At 34.3% G+C, this 20,677-nt stretch overlaps 1 protein-coding gene across 2 annotated transcripts in view; it reads left to right on the forward strand.

Moving 5' to 3' along the window:
- KLHL15 (kelch like family member 15) overlaps window positions 1-20,677 on the forward strand; it is a 61,445-nt gene that overhangs the window by 13,527 nt on the left and 27,241 nt on the right. For both annotated transcript variants that reach the window (XM_020989877.2, XM_078146623.1), the window contains exon 3: window positions 8,779-9,490. In XM_020989877.2, the coding sequence (XP_020845536.1) occupies window positions 8,786-9,490 (705 nt within the window). In that variant the 5' untranslated portion in view covers window positions 8,779-8,785. The remainder of the gene's footprint in view (window positions 1-8,778; window positions 9,491-20,677) is intronic.

The following is a 20,677-nucleotide window of genomic DNA, read 5'->3' on the forward strand; positions in this document are numbered from 1 at the left end:
GCCTTTTTAAGCTTAGGTCTTTAACTGGTCTCAGTTTGACTGAATCAGTTCAAATCAGTGATTAAAGGTTTACTAAGAAATGAGTCAGAGAATGAATGACGTCTTTACTTGGGAGGGGAAGACCCTCTTGGTTTCTGGCCAAAACAGAAACAATTGCTATTTACATTTACTCTGAGCCAATCTGGGCCCAAACATTGACTAAGTCGGGCTTGGCCTTGGACCTGTTGTTGGCTAAGAGAGTCTATGAGAGCTGGAGTGATTTGGGTTTAAGGCAGGGTCCTTAAGGAAGGGGAAAAAAAGGTTTCAGAAAAAGGAGCTAGCCCTTGATCTCAAGGAGCTCACATTCTTGAGGGAGACATTACATATAAGAAAACTTAGTTACAGGGTGGAAAGACATGCAGAAAGTACTGCAGAAGGGCAGATGGCAAGGTGCAGGAGTCCTAAGAATGCTTTGGGGTGTTATAATAATATTCAATATTCTTACACATTAATGTACCAAACTTGTTTAACTATTACCTAATCAGTGGGTGTTTACTTCTTTGCTACTACCAAAAACTTAACCTTTATATTATAAATAAGATTTTTAAGAAGGAATTATAATGGTATCCTTTGTGAAATTAATGGTGAGACCTTTCCACAAATGACATTAATAATGACCAAGCTTAATCACCAAAGAAGATATATGAGAATGCACCTGTTTTCCTTCTTTGGAGAGGAAAGAAACTATAGCTGTGGAACACTTTATAGAATTATGAACTTGCTTGATGGATTAGTTTTGCTGATCCCCTTTTTTTCTCTTTTTAATTTTTTACTGTGAGAGGAGTTGCAGGGGAGGGAGTAGAAATATATTGGGAAATGTAGATTATATAAACAAAAGATCTCAATAAAAATTTAAGTAGTTCATGAACAGTATCAGAGGAAGTGACTGGAAAAGAAGAAATAGAATTAAGAGATGTAGATGTAGGATTCATATGATTTGGCAACTGCATATGGAGGCTAATAGAGGAATCAGTGGTCACTGGGAAAATGACAGTTCCATCAACAGAAACATACTCTGATGTTTCAATAGAGCATAGAAAGTGGAACATAGGATTGTCCCTAGGTTCTTAGAAGGTCAGACCCTTGTGCTCCGTTGGAATTGCGAAGTCCCATCTATCAAGAACAGCTTCTGACATAAGGCCAGCAATAGACTGTGTGTCTGTCTCCCAAGGGCCAGTTTACCTAAATTCTTTAGTACCGTTATTGCAAAATTAGTCACTAAATGAATTTTTTTTCTTTTGGCCTGAGTAGTTCAAAGGACCTGAGTCCAAATACTGATGCTTCTTAATTTTATTTCGCTGAGCTTCAGTTTTCTCATCTGTAATATGGGGTGGATAAACTAGATAAGCTATAAGGTCCTTTTCAATCCTAAATCATTTATTCTCCTGATCACTGCTGCCAAAGCATGGAGGTCTTATGATCTCTGTCAGTAGAGGGAGAATCCACATTGATAAAATACTGTGTATTTAGAGTATTAAGATTTGTTAAAGGTTAATACAGTTTTGGACATACTGAGTTTGAGGTGCTAGTGGCACACTCTTCTGGAGATAGATAGCAAACAGTTGGGAATATTGGACTAGAGTTCTAGGGAGAAGTTAAGTGAGCATAAAGATTTTTGAATCATCTGCATACAGATAATTGCTGAAGGAATAGAAATGATTGCTAAAAAGGGAGAGAGTTGAATGGGAAGAGATCCAAAGACAGAGCCTAAGAAAACCTAGTGTTTTGTGAAAGGAGGAATAATGAGGTAGTAAAGGAGTAGTGTGTAGGAGAGATAAGACTACCATTTCTTGGGAGCTAAGGGAGAAAAATTGTGAAGAAGGAGCATTAGTCAACAGTGTCATACTATGTAGAAATCAAGGGATGATGAAGACTTTAAAAAGGCAAGTGACAAGATTGTTACTGTAGAGAAAGCAGCTTCAATTGAATATGAAGATGGAAATCACTTGTAAAGGGGGTAAAGAGTGAGTGAGTGATTAAGTGGAAGCAGCAAATGTAAATCATCTTTCTAGATATTTATCTGTAAAGAGAGAATGATAGCTTGAAGGGAGTGAGCAGGGTCAAGGAAAAGTTTTATTTTTAGGATGAGAGGAGGGATCGAAGCATAAATTGAGGGGGGAAGGAGCCAATAGAGGGGAGAGATTGAAGATGTAGGAGAAGGAAGAGGAATAATTGATTGATGGAGGTTCCAGAGGACATGGAAACAGATAGGATCAAGGATTGACAAGGTTAGTCTTGGCAATATGAAGGGTCACCTCATTCTTTAAAAGAGAAGGAAATAGGGGAGAATGGATAGAGACTTAGAGAGGTGTGAAAGAGGGTAATTGAGGGTTGTGATAACCTTTTTTAATTTTTATGTTATGACATGTCCATGTTATTGACTAATACATATCAGTATGAGTACTTAAAGAATCTATAATTTTATTGGTATTTCATCAAACACAGTAGATCACAACTTCGCATTATATTAGACTGTTTTTGAGTTCCTGTGGCTAAAAAAATTCACCTAGTAGATAGTCTTCTCCAGGCTCAAACTTGGAAACATTTCACCTTCAGGCCTCAAGATGAAACTGTACTACCCTGTTATACCTTTCAAAGCTTATGCTCCACTAGCATAGCTTTATTTTTTTTAAGTAAAATTTTTATTGATAGTTTTTGTTTTTCATATCACTAGAACTTCTCCTAATATCATCCCTGCTCTGAGAGACACAGCTAATAAATAATATTTTTAAAGGAAGAAAAAGGAAGAGAAAAAATTTAGCAAAACTGATTAATAAATCAAAAAAATCTGAAAATATGTTATATTTCATACCTGTGGATCTCTCACCTTAACAAAGGAGTTGGATGGTGTCTTCTCCTGTCTCTTTTTGGGACCATGCTTGTTCTTTTTAATTTTGCTATGTTTACTTTGAATTTTGTATGTTCTTTCTGTTTACATTGTTTTACTCATTGTCACTTGGCATCAGATCATGTAAGTCTGTACATACTTCTCTGTATTTATCATATTTGTCATTTCTTACAGTACAATAAAATATTCCACTGCATTCATCTCTACAACCTTTTTTAACCATTTTCCAGTTAATGGGCATCTACTTCATTTCTAGTTCTTGATACCACAAAAAATGTGATAAATATTTCAATGTGTGTAGGGACTTTCTTTTTATCAGTGACTTCTTTTGGGTATATGTAGTGTAGTATTGGAATCTCTAGGTGAAAGGATGTGGATATTCTATTTTAGTCACTTTATTTGCATAATTCCAAACAAGTTATACTGATTCACAGTGAATTCTCTACCCCTCGGGTGCCTCTCTTCCCTTACCTCCTCCAACTCTGTTTCTGTGTTTTGTCATTTTTACCAATTTATAGAGTGAGGTGAAGTGTCAGGATTGTTTTGATTTGTAATATTTTCATTAGTGATTTGGAGCATTCTTTCATGTGGTTGCTAATAGTTTGAAATTCTTTTGAGAACTGTTTGTTTATATCCTCTGACCACCCAGGAACCTCATATCACCACAATCATGATATGCAGATGTACATTAGTAATTCATAATGAAAACTGTACTTGGGTCAACAATTCTTTTACCTACTTAATAATTATCTTGGTGAGAACCGTTCTTTTTAGGAGTTGTTTCAAAACAAGTAAAATTATTAGGTTGAGAATAGCAGATGTGTAGATTTATGTCTATTTTGTTAGTTCAAAATGTCCAAGATATGCTTTAAGTAGAGTTGAGCCTGTCCCACTCTAACAGTGGTAATGATGAACTTCTGCTAGCCAAAATGGTGCCCTAATGCAGTCCCATATGGCCAGTGGCACACATTTGCAAAACAGCTTACTGAATTTTGGCATGTGGTTTGTGGCTACGGAAAACAGTCTTTGAGCTTATGAAGTTACCTGATCTTCAAGAATAATTTTCACATTAGCACTTTATGTAGCCAGGCTGATTGGCTATATGGTGTTGCAATCATTGTTGTATGGATTTGAAAATCTGTATTGTGCAGCTAGGTGGTACAGTGGATATGGTGCTAGGCCTGTACTCAGGAAGACTCGTTTTCCTGAGTTCACACCTGGCTTCAGACACTTAGTAGCTGTGAGACCCTGCGCAAGTCACTTAACCCTATTTACCTCAGTTCCTCATATGTAAAATGAGCTGTAGAAGGAAATAGCAAACCACACCAGTATCTTTGCCAAGAAAACTCCAAATAAGGTCACAAAGAGTTGGTAATGACTGAATGACAATTGTGCAGAAATACTCATGTATATATAGGAGGCTGAGTTCATGTTCTCAGTGTTTTACTGTTTGAAAAACATTAACTGCAATAAACTCAGATATGTCATTGCAGAGAAAATGTACTTGAACCAAATGAGGTTATTCACCAAATAATTTGAATCCCTATTTGTACATAATACTGTAATACAAATGAAGTATGAGTCAAAGAAGATCTTGCTGATTCAACTACGTTGCATTTTCATTTAGAAAGAGTGATTATTGGACACATGCTGTAATTTAGGAATTAAAATTTCACAGTATAGACATAGATCAGGTAAGCTTTACTACTATTGGTTCATTAGGCATTCCACAGTGTTTTAAGAATGAAAATTATTTGAATTTGCAGTGACGTTAAAAGGTATCTTAGTTTATGCCATGTATCTCTATATACATTTATAGACAGCACACTTTTTTGCTCCAGTGCGCTCCTGGAGCCTGGGTTGCAAAGTAGAATGAATAAAAGCAATTCAGCATTTTTCTCCTCTTGCTGTTTTGTAGGGAAAACATTTAGGGATTTTTTAACCTCTAAGTCGTGCATATACATAGGTAAGGCATACTTTTGATTAAGCGTGCAATAAGTTGTTTGGAACATGTCCCAAGTATGGCAGAAACTACCAGAGAGAAAAAAGAGTTGAGGAGAGGAGAGATATAGCTCTGTTTTAAGTAAGTGGTGAATTAGCAGTGTAGTGAAAAAGTGGAAACTGCCTTTTTTAAGGCAGTACACTTATAAACTGTTATTTCTCCTTCTGTTAGCTTTTGATTTAAGCTCTGTGAAGCAGTACTTTCACTTACCCATATTGATATTTCAGTAATCATTCCTGTATATTAAGTAATAATTACCCTTGGGCTAAGGGCCATTTTCAGTAGAATTTGCAAATATAATTTGTTTCTTAGGAAAACTTGTAAATGATGTATAGACTGTTTATATATCTATATGCATATATGTGTAGTGTATCCCCTGTGATGAACTACAACATCATATTCTCTGATAACCTAGTGTATTTGTACTATTTCTAAAGTTCTTATTTCATGCATTTTGTTTTTTAAAGTTTTTCGAATAACTAAGATTAAGCTGCTAGATTAGTTTAAATTTGATTGTCAGTAAGCCTGTTTTGACAAATATAATATCTGAAATAGACTTTAGATCTATTTTTCCAAAGTACTGGCCAGTCTTATTATTCAATCCTAATATTTCATGACATTGAAAATATATTACTTTTAATTACTAAAGGATTAGGAGAGCCTGTTGATTTTTTATTTAATTTTTCTATAGCCAAAAAAAAAGCTCTCTTGGACAAAGTAAAATTGAAAAATAGTATTCCATAATGAATTCAAATTTTGAATTTGAATCAGAATTAAGATTGTGTGTACAAGCGTGTGTTATGTATATATGAATACGTATGAATATATACATACGTGGTTTCAAAAGTCTAAGGATTTTGGGATACCCTGCATATATGCATGTGTGTTTAAACATCTGTATACATAAACTGTATTTGTAAGCATGTATGTATACACATACGTGCATGTTTAGACACCCCCCTCACACAGTTATTCAGTATGGCAAAATAAAAGGGAAGGTGTGAATACACATATATGTTAACAATTTGGATTTCCTTGGATTTTTTTTTGTTTTTTTTTCTTTTAATATTTTAGTGTTCTATAATTCTTCCCACTGTATGAGAAGATGGAAATTATTTTGTTTCAAATTATCAGAAGAATGGATTACAGAATCACAGAGCTGGAAGGAACCTCAGAGGCCATCTAGTACAACCTGTATTTGACCAAGAATCTCTTCTACAATTTCTCCAACAAGTATTGATCCAAACTCTGCTTAAAGATCTACAGTGAAGGGGAACTCAGTAAACTCTAGGCTACTCAGTGTCACTTTTGGGAAGTTATAATCATTAGGAAGATTTACCTTCTATTGGGCATCTCTGCTACTTTGAAATCATAGATTTAGAGTGGTAAGGGACATTAGAGGCTGTCTAGTCCAATAACCTTGTTTTATAGATGAGGAAACTGTGACCCAAAGAGATTAAACACAGGTAGTGTTAGAAGTTGAACTTGAGCTCAGGCCCACAGACTCTAGAGCCAGTACTTTTTACACTCTACCACACTGTTTTTCTTCTACCCGTTACTCCTAACTCTGGAGCCAAGCAGAATAAGTCTCAAGACTATTTCCATGTAGTAGATTCTTGAAGACCATGATTATCACCCCACTAAAGCGGTTCTCTTCTCCGGGTTAAAAATCCGTCTGGTCCTTTCACCATTATGATTGCCTCTTTTTGAATGAGCTCTACTTTGGCTTTGTGGTATCCATAACTGAACACCCCAGATATGGGCTGATTAGGGCAATATGGCAGAACTATGATCACTTTTATTCTGGATCCTTTAAAAATGTTTTTAAAACTAGATCTGTGATTTCATGATTTAGGGCGCTTGCAAAAAGGAACTTTCTCTGCTAAGTTTGTCAGTTTATAGAATTCTTAGAGAATTATTTGCATATTCAGAGGTTAAGTGACTTGTCCTCAGGGTCATGCAATGTGAATATGTCAGAGGTAAGACTTGAACTCAGGTCTTTCTGAGTCCAAGGCCAACTCACTACAATGCCATCTTGCCTTTCTTAAGGCAGTTAGGATAACATGAACTTTTTTGGCTATGTTATACAGTTTACTTATTGATAGCTTGCAGTCCACTAAATACCTGATACTTTTTTCCTCCAAGAATTGTTGTCTAAACAAGCAGTTGACATTTTGAACCCGTATATAGAACTTATCTCTATTGATTTTCATTTTATTTGATTCAGCCCTTGCAGATTTTTTTTTTGGGGATACTGATTCTATCAGTCAGTATTAGTTACCCTTCCCAGCGTTACCTGTCTGCATATTTGACAAGCATGCTATCTATGGTTTCATCCAAATTGCTGATTAAAAATGTTGGACATCAGAGGACCAAGGAAAGGGTAGCAGTCCACTAGATACTTCTTTTCAAGATGACGACTTGTCAATGAACAGGTTTTGAGTTTCCATAACTTTTCTCAGTTTACTTAATCATGTTATCATCTAATCTATATCTTGCCATGTTGTCCATTAGGATTTCATGAGTTTTATTACTTTGCTTTAAAAAAATATACAAAAGTATTTTACCTTTTTTAAAAACTGAGAGCTCCTACTTTTGTTCATTCGGCACACATTTAGCAGGGCATTGTGCAGTGAGCCTCAGAAGTTACCAAATTTGGATAGATATCTACTTTAATGAAGCTTGCCATGTAGTATTTCTTTCTTTTTTTTTTGTGAGGCAATTGGGGTTAAGTGACTTGCCCAAAGTCACACAGCTAGTGAGTATCATGTGTCTGAGGCCCGATTTGAACTCAGGTCCTCTTGACCACAGGGCCAGTTCTCTATCCATTGTGCCACCTAGCTGCCCCATCTAGTATTTATTTCAATTTGAAAAGTTGTTTTTTTTTTTTTTGCAAGACTGTTCTAGGCATAGAGACAAAAATGTGAGTCTTTGCCTTCAAGGTCCTTACATTCTACTGGATAGGACAAAAATACATAGTGAAGACAAGACACTCATCATAATATTCATTATGTGAGAGGTGGCAAAAAATTCTATGTGAGATCTTACAGGGAAAAAGTCTTTTGATGGGGAATCATGGAAAGTTTCAGGGATAAGGTGGCATTTGAAGGTGGACTTTAAAAGATAAAGTAGTAGTCAGAAATAGGAGTTGGAGAGGGCATTCTGGCATGGGGTATGTTTTGGGTATAGAGAATTGTTCTTGTTTGATTGCAACATTGAATAAATGAAGGGGAATAATATGATATGAGGTAGAGTAAGTCTCAGATGTTAAATGGCAGGTAAAGGAGTTTGAGTTTTACTCAGGAAATAGGGAATAACTGAAAATTTTTGAGCAGAAGAGTGACCTGACCACATCTTTGTATGAGGAACTTTATTTTGGTAGTGGATATGAAGGATGAATTAGAAAAGTAGAAAAATTGAGGCAGGAAGGTCTGTTAGGAGGTTGTAGCCATAGTCCAGGAGGATAATGCCTATAAAATCTGTTTCTCAACAATTTAAAGAAAAACCCTTTGTAATGCCTGGTGTTTGGAAGTCCTTACAAATAATTGACCCTGAATGATATGAAATCAGTAGACTATATACACCTTAATATCAGGTGGATGTCCTTTTAACATTACAGTTTTTAAACTTGTTTCATACTGTTAACAATTTATATACTTTTTGCTATTGATGTATTGTTATATTTTTTTATAGGGCTTCAAGGTTGGGGAAACCAAAACAGCATAACTTGCAAGCAGTATTCTTTGTTACCTGTAAGAGCTTGCATATTAGGAGTAAGATGATACAATTCAGATAATTGTTTAAGTATGTTTAATCTAGAAGAGTTTATTTAGATATCTTCAAAATATGGGAATGATTAATGCTGTTTATTTTGATTACTTTTTTTCAGGTGATTCATGGCAGGGGACGTGGAAGGGTTTAGTTCCTCCATCCATGACACCAGTGTCTCTGCTGGGTTCAGAGCACTGTATGAGGAGGGATTGCTTCTTGATGTCACACTTGTCATTGAAGATCACCAATTCCAGGCTCATAAAGCACTCCTTGCCACCCAGAGTGACTACTTCAGGATAATGTTCACAGCTGACATGAGGGAGCGAGATCAGGACAAAATTCATTTGAAAGGTCTGACTGCTACAGGCTTCAGCCATGTCCTACAATTCATGTACTATGGAACTATAGAACTGAGTATGAATACTGTTCATGAAATCCTGCAGGCTGCCATGTATGTTCAACTTATAGAAGTGGTGAAGTTCTGCTGCTCTTTTCTCTTAGCCAAAATCTGCTTAGAAAATTGTGCAGAAATTATGAGACTCTTAGATGATTTTGGTGTAAACATCGAGGGAGTCAGGGAGAAGTTGGACTCCTTTCTGCTAGAGAACTTTGTGCCACTAATGTCAAGACCTGACTTCCTGTCCTATCTGAGCTTTGAAAAGCTTATGTCTTATTTGGATAATGACCGTCTGAGCAGGTTCCCAGAGATAGAACTGTACGAGGCTGTTCAGTCTTGGCTGCGGCATGATAGAAGACGCTGGAGACATACCGATACCATCATTCAGAACATCAGGTTTTGTTTGATGACCCCATCCAGTGTTTTTGAGAAGGTTGGTGCATTTGAAAGCAATAGAAAGGATTCCTCATTTAGCTAGGACAGCATGCCTTGCATAGGTGAGAGAGCTGTACCTGTCAGAAAGAGGAAAAATTAGTTTGGCTGATGTATGAAGGAGATTAATTTTTGAGGTATCTAGTTTTTTGAAGATTTTTTTGGTGAAAGATAAGCCAGATAGGTTTTATAGTGTCTTATTAGGATCTAGGTTTTTTTTTTTTCCAAAACTTAACTTTAAATAGGCTTAATCTAAGTAAGATATAAGGTGTTTTCATATAGAATGCTGTGTATTTTCTTCAGCTTTTCTTTTCACAAAGTGACTGACTTTGAAGTGAGGAAAACTGTGTTTAATTTTTTATTGTGACACATTAAAACAGTGAACTTGTTCAATTATGTAGAGATTGAAAGCAGATAAATACTTTAGAGTTTTATGTCACAAAGCACAATATTTCATTGACCATTAAGGAAATATGTTAATCACATACACAATTGTAAGATCATTATTGCTACAGCTAAAAACTAATAAGTATTGGTAGTAATTCTTTATTCATATTACCTAGTCATATTGCTTTGTTTGCATTGTGAATACTGATCAAATTTGACTGTTTAATGTTTCCCTGTAAATAGAGTAGAGGTTTCCTAGTCTCTATTTTGATCAAAATACCTTTTGCACTTTCAGCTGTTTCTATTAACTTAAAAAATAGTCTCTTTTTCTAGAAGATTTTTTTTTACTTTTATGTCCCATGTCTCACTTGTGATTTACTTTTTGCCCAAAGGATAGAAAATAATTTTTGAAATTGCTTAACTTAATTGGCTTCTAGTCGCATTGTTATCTCTAGGGCTTAGTTTGCCTGATCTGTGCTTGCTCTTCTAGATTTATGAAACTCAGTCCCTAAATTAAGCCTTTCCCTAGCATTTATTCTCAGTCATGAAGCTTCTGAAAAGAGATTTCTTTATATTACTAGCTAAATCAGGAAAATTATGACTCTGATACATCATGGTATCTGATATTTTTCAGGGGGAGTGAGGTAGTGGAGAGAATGCTGAAGTGTCATTAACTAATACAGTCACTTAAAAGTTTAAGTTTAAGAGGGTCTAATTATTTAAAATTTGTGAATATAAGAAGCATCTAAAACTAAAGACTACACTACATTTCTTAAATATAATTGCTGATAATCAGTCTTAAATGGCCAACCCTTTCTAAAGGCATTTGTCCTTTTCTGTGATTTACTTTTGATTGATATCTCTTAATCTGCTTGTGTCTTGACCAAAGTTTTAGGTGTGGGGGTTGGAGATGCTTTTGTTGTCCATATTAAATGCTAATTCTTTGTCCACCACTAAAATGTGTAAAAAAATTGCAGCTTCAAATGTGATATAAAACATTAATAGAGCCAGTCTGGCACATTCCTATCACAAAAACAGTCTTTGCATTTTGGCCTTTTGTTGAAAGTCACTGCCAAAAAAATATATTGCTAAGCATGGTTTTCTTAAATTTCTTAGGAATGTCATTGAGACATATTGAAGAACTCATTTAGTGAAGCTTGTAGGAAAATTTGCCTAGATGTATTTTTCTGTACATGAGTTAATAACTAAGATTCTATAATTTGGAATTTCAGACATTAAGAATTTTTTCCTGTAGATCATCTGGAAACTAAACTTCTAAATATAACAAAAATTTTCATTGGGAGGTAATAGAGTTTGCCCTTAGACTCTGCATAGATAACTAATTTTTTAACTCCTTGAAGATAGAGACCATGTCTTCTTCCTTTAAGCCTGAAGTAAACACACCTGAATTGTTTCCAAGGCACTGACTAAAAGTGATGTAGACACTCAGGTTCATATATTGGCTCTCTTGTTTTTTGATCTGTATGATGTTGGTGATGTGATTTCACTTCCTGGGCTTTGGTTTGTACATCCTTAAAATAAGGGTATTAGACTAGATGATTTCCAGGGTCCCTTTTGGCTTTGAAATCCTACCCTATGTTCCATCACTGTTAGACCTTTCCTTGTAATTTGCAGTCCAAATTATACCACAAATGAGGACAGGGATAGTGTTGATTTGTTTGGGGGTTTTGTATTCTTCAAGATTTTGAAAAATGCAGCAGTGATGTAAATTACTTCTGAGCATTTAATATTGTTGTTTGTCATGAGAAGGACCAAGGGATTTTATCATGTAGGGTAAATAATGTAAATTTTTAATAATTTCTGCTAGAGACTCTTGTGCCACCTATTTTAGAGATGAGAAATTTGGGATAACAGTTTTTCTGTCTCTGGTAAAAAACATTTTAAAAATTTGATTAAGTACATGAATAAGTTTTATAAGTAGTCAGTATTTGTCTTTTTTTCATTCAAAATGGTCTCCCTCTTCTGATCTTGAATCCTGCCATTCAATTTTGAATGAGAATAAAACTGTATTAAAGAGTAAAAGGGTAAAAAAGTATCCTTATGGAGAGGTCCAGTATATTGAGACTCTAGAAATTCAGAAAAAAGATTTTTTATTGCCTGGAAACATTCAAACCATATGTATATGCACACAGAGTAAAATTTTCTTATGCATTCCTGAGAACTATGAGGGATGTTATACATGACAGAAAATTATAAATGAAAGGAATTATTTGCATAATTTTCCAGAGCAACATCTCTTCTTCAAGATCCTTTTTCTTTCTCGGGAAGATGAGAAAATATGTGAAATAATTTAACTTAATCTGAAAGTTTATGACAGTGTCGGTCATAATGGGAACAGTTTCAGTATTAAAGGAGTCTGTCTTCAGCCAAGTTGAGTCATCACTAATGCTATTAAATTGAATCATACTACCTGTGTGTGTACTTTAAAAAGAGCCCATTGCTCAGCAGTTTTATTCTCTCACCATCAGTTTTTGTTAGTCCTTTTTTGCTCAGCTAAAAACAGACACCCCTGGTTTTTATATTGGGTGTCTGGGATTATCACTACCCCTCTTTGGGAAAAGAAAAGGGCCCTGAGGAGGTGATCCTAAGCTGGAAACACTGAAAGTGGCATCAAAGACTTTAGTTTAGGGGACTGTGCAAAATTAGAAAAATTCTGACAGTTTTTCAGGAATCTAAGAAATTTGATGGGACTGAAGAGAGGTGGAAAATTTTAAATTGTGAAAATGTAACTGAGGTTTCACTGTAAAATAGAAGAAAATTGAAAATAAAGTAAACTTTTAAGTATACTGGCCCTTTGACATAACTTTTTTTTAAAGTACTCTGATTTGAGTTATCCACAATGCATACCTAATTTGCAAACATTTAATTATGCAAATGATTTTGGATGTGTTTTGCAAGTTCAAGTGAATAACTTCTGTAACTGTCACCACAGATAAGGCCTGACATTTGTCAATTTGAATTTGGTGATGTGGTTATTTAAATAGTCTAACCTTTGCTCTCTATTTGATCTTATGGGTTATTTAAAGTTATTTTATTGAAGTTAACAACTTAGGAAGTAAATATGTGCCCGTTATGCTTGTTATTTTTGTATGGAATATATCTTTATAGTAAAATTGTGAAATCCATTAATTAAAATGACACAATAGATCTTCAGTGCAATGAAATCTTATTAATTTTCACACCTAACATAACTGCATCATAAATATAAGGGTAAGACATACCAACTAACCTCTTAGAAATTATTAGTATGTGCTCAAAATAATAATTTAAATCTTGTATTTTACAAGACAAAGGGATATCTTAATTTTAAATGACTTATAAAATTTTTAAAAGATTCACTTTTATATTTAAACCTTTTTTTCATTAATTTGCTGAAATTAGATTGTTTAAAAATTGTAAGGAAGCTTACATTTGAACCAGTAAGTTATGTAGTTATGTCCTAGTGTGAGTAAGCCTAATGTGTGAAAATTTGAATTTGCAAAAGTTAAATTCAAGAACAATATTTTACATTAAGTAATAGTGCATTATAGGATTCTTTTAAAGTCATGCTCATGAATTGTGTTCAAAATATAACGTGATTTGCAAGTCTTAAAGGAATATCTTTAATACATATAGCACTGGTTTCTCTAAGCTTATAAAATAAAGCCAAGCAGAATTTTAAGGTATGTAACATGGATTTTGTGTATAACAAATTTTTCGTAGAATTTTAAATTGTTTTTCAGTTTAGGATTTTTATAGGCATAGTCATGCTGACTACATTTTATAAAATGTTATAGTTTCCTTATTTCAATGAAATATTTTTGTCATTTGAAAATCTTTTCAGTAGTCATGTAGGTAATCTAACTTCATTAATGCTGAGAATAATCTGAGAGTAAACACAGTTACTTTAGCAAAGCTTATTAAAATGGAATTTTTAAAGTTAAGCAAAAGTTATGATTTTAAGGGAGAAGCTACTTTTTTTAAATATTAGAAAATGTTTGGAAGTCATCTTGAAACTAAAAGTAATTAAAGATCAGAAGGAACACCAGGAATATAAATCATCAAGATTTGTTAACAGAGCAAACCTTAACGAAAAAGTAAAACATAATTTTCCGAACATTTTCTTCCTTGGAATACTTACTATGTAGCATTAATATAGACTGTTTTGATTATTGGAATTTAAGTTTCTTTAAACTTAAATTTTTAATATAGTAAAAACTTCTGATTGGGTGCCTTTGGTTAACTGTGGGATAACCCATTTATCTGTTGACTTAAGTAGAAGAAACTTAGAAGGAAAAATAATTTCCTCCTATAACAATAGTTCCTATTAAGTTAGTGCCTTATAATTTTCCAAGTATTTTCTTCTCAGTATAAGGTAGGTAGTGCAAATACTATTTTCATATTTCAGATGAGGAAACAGATTTTAAAAAGTTAAATGATTTGCCCATGATCACAGCAAACCACACAGATAGAAGATAGAAGTCCCTGAGAAATTCCATATATTGCGAAAAATAAAGTTTGATTTGAATTGTACTAAGCTGGAGATGTTTCTCCAGTTCTAAGGCACTTGAAAAATACTTTCTGAAGTAATCAGATTTAAAGAGACTGTGTAAGAAATGCAAGTTTGAAGTTAACCTCTGGTTATTCTAAAATAAATCTAGACTGGAAGCTGAATCAGATTTTTGCTTTTTATCAAAACTTTGGTTCCTGTAGATTCAAAGCACAGAAAATAGAAAGCTTCAGGAGTTCTTGGGAGATAACAGGTAAATGGGTTAAGTGTACTCATAATGGGTGCACTTCTTACACCCAGCATAAGAAAGATGGCTCTACTTTCTGTAAGACCACCTTTTTTTTCCCCTCTTCCCTTTCTCTTTCTCTCCCTCCTTCCTCCTTTTTTCCCACCACCCCTTCTTTGATTGTGACATCAGGTATTTTTTCTCTTCTCTGGAGCTTTCAAACAGAAATTGAATGTACGTCTTCCTTCAGTTCTGCTAGACTCCACTGTAGATGTTTCCGTGTTCACTATGATGCTAATTGCTTAAGGGCGCCAGTTAACTAGGCTGTTACTGCTTTAAGGTCTTCTTAGAGGGCTCACTAAGTAGGTAGTATGAACCTGTTCATAAATTCAATCTTATCTGCTCTCTCCACTTGCCTTCCTTCCATTTAGGTCTTCAAAGCAGCTGTGTTCTGAAGAGTTAGGAGAATGAGAGAGACCTGAAAACAAAGGCAGGGGAAAATTGGTAATTAACTATGAAGCCAGGGGAGAGGAAAAAAATATCCAAAAAAGGGAATGCTACTCTGAACTGTAAAAGGGGAATAAATTTTGTTTCAGTGAAAATGGAAAAGAAAGTAAACAGAAAGATAAAGGAAAAATAGCCAAAGGGAAGAGAGAATGAGATCCAGAAATGAAAAAAAAAAAGTAAGAAAAATACAGAGTTAGGTGAATAATTAAATTATGGGTTTCTTTTGTTATATAAATTTTTAATTGTAAAGAAAATTCCATAAATATTGCAGGTAACCACTGCTTAAGAACATCCTGGAGTCATTTTTTAAGAGATACAATTTTAACACCTTTTTTTTTGCTATTTTCTCTATGCTCTAACATTTGTGTGTAAATAAAAGTTAATTTGCAGTCAATCCCATTTTGAAAAAGCTTTTCAGAGTTGAGTAACTGATTTTTTTTCCACTTGGAGTACAGCTATAGAAACAGGATTTTAAAAACTACTTCCTTAGAATTTAGTTTCAACCATCTAAGTGCTAATGTAATTAAATAACAAAACAACTTTATTTTGAGTTCCTGTTTTTCAATAACAATTTTCATGTGTCCCTACTTCTAATGTGCTCTTGTTTCTAATGGGACTTCTGTTTTACCTGCTGGATTAAAATTAGACTTTTTTTAGTATTTGTCTTTGTATTATTTCCCCACCCACTTTATTTCTGTAATAGGCAAATGGAATAGAAGATTCACAAAGTTTTCCTGAAGAGTTAACGTGGAGAGTTTGTTCCTTACAAAGATGGAAAGATGAAACATAGCTCATTGTCTAAATTCAGGCCTACCTGGAGCTTGGAAGTATAAATACCATTTACTATTTGTTATTTCAGTTCAGTCAAAACAGTTTGTTGATTAATGTTTTGCTTATCATGAATTTATGTTTAGTTTTAAATAAGTTGTTTACTTGCCCTTGCAATACTTTTTACCCTTATTTTCCTTATGAAAATATTTTAGCGTGACAGGGAAAAAAAATTTAAAGCTCTGTTTCTGCATTTTGTGGAGTTGAACAATTAAATGTTGTAAACCTTAATTTTTATGTTTTTGATATGAGACAAGGTGTTAGGCTTGAAGTAAGCAAGATCTGGATTCAGATCCCAGCTTTGACTTTATCCATGTGATCCTGGGCAAGTTGTTTAACGTTTATGCCCCTTAGGCAGTTCCCTAGTACTCTTCTACCAAGTCATACACCCAGGAACTCCTAATGATGAAATCACTGATGTCTTGTATATTGCATTCTTTTGATAAATGCAAGCATGATTTCCATATAAGCAGCAGTCATTGGACATGAACTTTACTATTTTCTTCCCTACAAAAGCATTTGGAGGTTTTTCTCTAATTTAGGTTTTATTTAGTTCTAAGTATTCTTATCTGTAGACTTTCCTAGTTTTTAAGAAATAGTGAGGATTAGCATTATGTTCAGGACAGGAAGGAGTGCTTATCTTTGAACTTTTTTTTTAGCCTTGAAAACAGAGGAAAAACAAAAAAAACTGATGAATTTAGTTTTATAAAAATTTTAAATTATAAAAAAATTATTATCATAGAAGAGTATCTTGTAGCCTGTGTGTGTATAGTAGTAGAGTAATAATAATAATAGAAGCTAATATTTCTGTGAGGCATTGTGCTAAGCAATTTACAAATATTATCTTATTTGATTCTCAAAACAGCCCTGGAAGATAGGTGCAATTATACCATTTAACAAATGAGGAAACTGAGGCAAACAAGGATCACGTAACTTACCCAGGGTCAAATGGCTAGTAGTTGTCTGAGACTGGATTTCATTCAGTTCTTCCTGATTCTAGCCCAGTGCTCTATCTACTGTACCATCTATATGTTTGTACATACACACACATTACGTATGCATGTGTGTATATATTATATATACATGTATAACAGATCTTGAACGTGAAAAGTCAACTGAAAGTGGTTGTCTAAAATATTTATTGATTAATAGATTAACTTAGCACACTGTTGTGTATAATACAGCTGTGACTATCTAAGAGAACCTTATAATAATTTATTCAAAAACTATCTCTATAATTTGGGTAAAGAAACCTGGTAGATGAGATGTTGGATACAAAGATGAATGACATTGTCACTGCTCATAAAGAATTTATAATGTAATGAGTGATGAAGAATACGAAAAACTATGTACTTCAATGTAATGTGGTTGTATTGGTACTTCTGTGGAAGTCTAAAGAAAGTATAGGAGTTAATAAAAGCAAAGTAATTACTTGTTCCTGGGAAGATTTCCAGAAGGTTTTGTAGGAAAAATAGCATTTGTGCTTGACCTCCAAGAATGAGCAAGATTTCAACAAATAATTGATGGGTATTCTGGACAAGAAGAACAGTAATAGCAAAGTCTTTTCAGGGGTAGGAAACTGCAGAGCATATTTAGGGACTGGAGTAGTAGGGAATGATGGGGTTCTGAAAAGTTGGGAAATAAGGACCAAGAAATTTAGGGCTTTGAATGTCCTTCGTGCTCAAGAATTTGGACGGTACTTGGTAGGTAATGGTGAACTACTAAAGGTTTTTGGAGAGGATGATGTAATTAGAGTTATATTCAAAGACCAAACTTTTTGGTCTTGGGACCTCTTCATACTCTTAAAAACTGAATGCCTTGAAGAGTTTTTGTTTATGTGGGTCATATTTATCAATATTTACTGTATTATAAATTAAAACTGATGAAAATTTTTTAATGTATTAATTCATTTAAAAACATTATAAATCTATTACATAAATTTTTTAATGACAAAGAAAACCTGTTTTCCAAAAGAAAAAAAATTAGTGAGGGAGTGGCATTGTTTTTACAATTTTTGCAAATCATTTTAATGTCTGGTTAATAGAGGACAGCTGGATTCTCTTAATCTGCTTCTTCATTCTGTTTTGATATGTTGTTTCAGTTGAAATATATTAAGAAAATCTGGCCTTATACAGATATGTAATTAGAAAAGGGAGGAATATTTTAGTAGGCAAATCATGTCAACTCCGTGAAAATTGTTTTGACCTTGATGGCTCCCTGAAAGGGTCTCAGCCTACTCAAGGGGGCTAAGGACCATACTTTGAGAATTAGCTTCCCTACCCTCTCTTGTAACAGTATATAGAAAATATTTAGGAAGAGAAATGGGAAACAGGGAAAATAAAGAGGACTTTGTATGGAGTCCAAGGGAAGGAGGTAGTGACAGTTTCGACTAGAATAGTAATGGTGAGAACAGAAAAGAAGAATCAGATTCCATAGATGTTGTGAAGGTATGATTGATAGGTCTTGGGAATTAATTTAGTTTGAACTTTTAAGATTGTCATAAATTTTGGAAGATATTCTTAGTTTTACCTTAAGTATTTAATATAGATTTTTCTTAAAGTAATGGTATTTTCTGTTAAGAATAAAAGCTTATAATATACAGTGTTTTAATACTTTGAGCCCTACAATAACCCTGTGAACTAGAAAGGGCATATCTGCTTATTTTTCTTTACATAAGAAGGAAACTGAGGCCCAGAGCATTTTAGTGGTAGAATCAGAATTGTATCAAGGTTTTCTGACTTAATTTACATATCTTTTATTTAAAGGAAAATACACTTGCCATTCTTATGTACAGCTGACCAGTCAAGCCTTTATGTGCTAGGCCCAGTCCTAATCTTTTCATTTACAAAGAAAGGTAAAAACAATCTCATGGGATTCCCTGAGGAATATACATTGGAACGAGGGAGATAACCTGTAAATTAGTGTACATAAAAATATATGGAGTAGATGGAAAATAATTTTAGAGAGTAAGGTATTAACAGCTGGAGGGACTAGGAAAGGCCTCCTGCAGAAAGTAGGACTTAAACAGAATCTTGAAGGAAATGTGAGGCAAGAGAGCATTTCAGTCCTGGGGTACAGCCAGTAGAAATTCACCATCAGAAGATGGAGTGTCTTGTTCAGGGAACATCAAAGAAGCTAGTGTCACTGGATTGTAGAGTACATGGAGTCAAGGAGAGGATAAGAAGTCTGGAGAAGTAGGAAGGAGCCAAATTTTGAAGGAAAGGCAAACAAAGTTTTATATTTTATCTTAAAGGAAAAAGAGGCAGCTGAGTGGCATAATGGATACAGTACTGTACTTGGAGGTAAGAAGACCACAGTTTGAATCTTGCTTCAGATATTTAACTAGCTTTGTGACCCAAGGCAAATAACTTAACCTGTCCCAGCCTCAGTTTTGTCATCTGTAAAATGAGGATTAAATAAGATAATATGTGTAAAGGACTTTGCAAATCTTAAAATGTATAATTACTATCATTTTTATTGATAGCATATCTACTGGAGCTTATTGAGTAGAGGGAATGACATGGTCAGACTTGTGCTTTAGGAAAATCAGCTTGGTAGTTGAATTGGATGATAACTTAGAGTCAGAACAAATTTGAGGGAGAGGAAAACAACCAGAAGTTTATTTCAATAGTCCAGGAGGAAGGTGATAAGACCTATGCTAGAGATGCCCCTAGGGGAGTGGAGAAAAGTATATGGACAGGACTTGGCAGCAAATTATGCATATGGGATGAGTTTTGAGTGAGGGGTCAAGTGTCCAATTCTGACATTAAAATTACAGAGCTCCGTGACTAGGAGGATGGGGATACCTTGAATTGTAATGGGGAAGGAGGGAAGGTTTTGGAGAAAAAATAACAGATTGTTGTGGACATGTTAAGTTTGAGATGTCTACAGGAAATTTAATATATTTTATACTTAACATAGTACACTCTAGTTTTAGAGAGTGTTTTAACATTTCATTTGATCCTTAGAGCAATAATCTCATGAAGTAGATAGGATCAGCTTCCTCTTTTTATAAATGTGGAAGCTGAGATTCACTGAAGTTAAGTGACTTACCTACAGTCACATGGTATGTAGCAAAGCAATTTAAAACTGAGTTTTTCTCAGACCTATATTCCTCCTGTAGCTTTGACTTGAATTTAAGAGAGATTTTTTGTTTCTGTTTCTAAAGAGAAACTATAAACTGGGAACCCAGATTAGAATTAATGCATTCAATAAAACTATTAACCAAAATAGCACTGATTGTGTGTGGTTTTTTTAGGCAGTTGGGGTTAAGTGACTTGCCCAGAGTCACACAGCTAGTAAGTGTCAAGTGTTTGGTCAGAGGCCGAATTTGAACTCAGGTCTTCCTGACTTCAGGGCCAGTACTCTATCCACTGCGCCACCTAGCTGCCCCCAAAATAGCACTGATTGTGTGTTTGAAATTTAAAGTGGTTCTCAAGAAGCTGAGAGAAATTGCCATGGTCTTCCATAGCCAGGAAAGTGACAGTTCTTTAAAAGCTAATTGCTAGGATGAGGGCTTATGACTTTTCAGATCAAGTACTCTGGGGCCCTTTTCCACTAACACTTTCCAAGAGACTACAAGCCTATGTTTGCATTTTGAGTTTTAAAGGGAAGAAAGAAGTACAAAAACAAAGCTAATGATATGATGGGAATTGACTACAATTATTATTAAGGAGGGAAAAAAAGTGAGGGAGGCTGATAATTGGGATCAGCTAGAGCTTGTACAATGT

Source organism: Phascolarctos cinereus, unplaced genomic scaffold (assembly GCF_003287225.1).
Source record: "Phascolarctos cinereus isolate Bilbo 61053 unplaced genomic scaffold, phaCin_HiC Scaffold_726;HRSCAF=1367, whole genome shotgun sequence".
In the NCBI taxonomy this organism is placed as follows: domain Eukaryota; kingdom Metazoa; phylum Chordata; class Mammalia; order Diprotodontia; family Phascolarctidae; genus Phascolarctos; species Phascolarctos cinereus.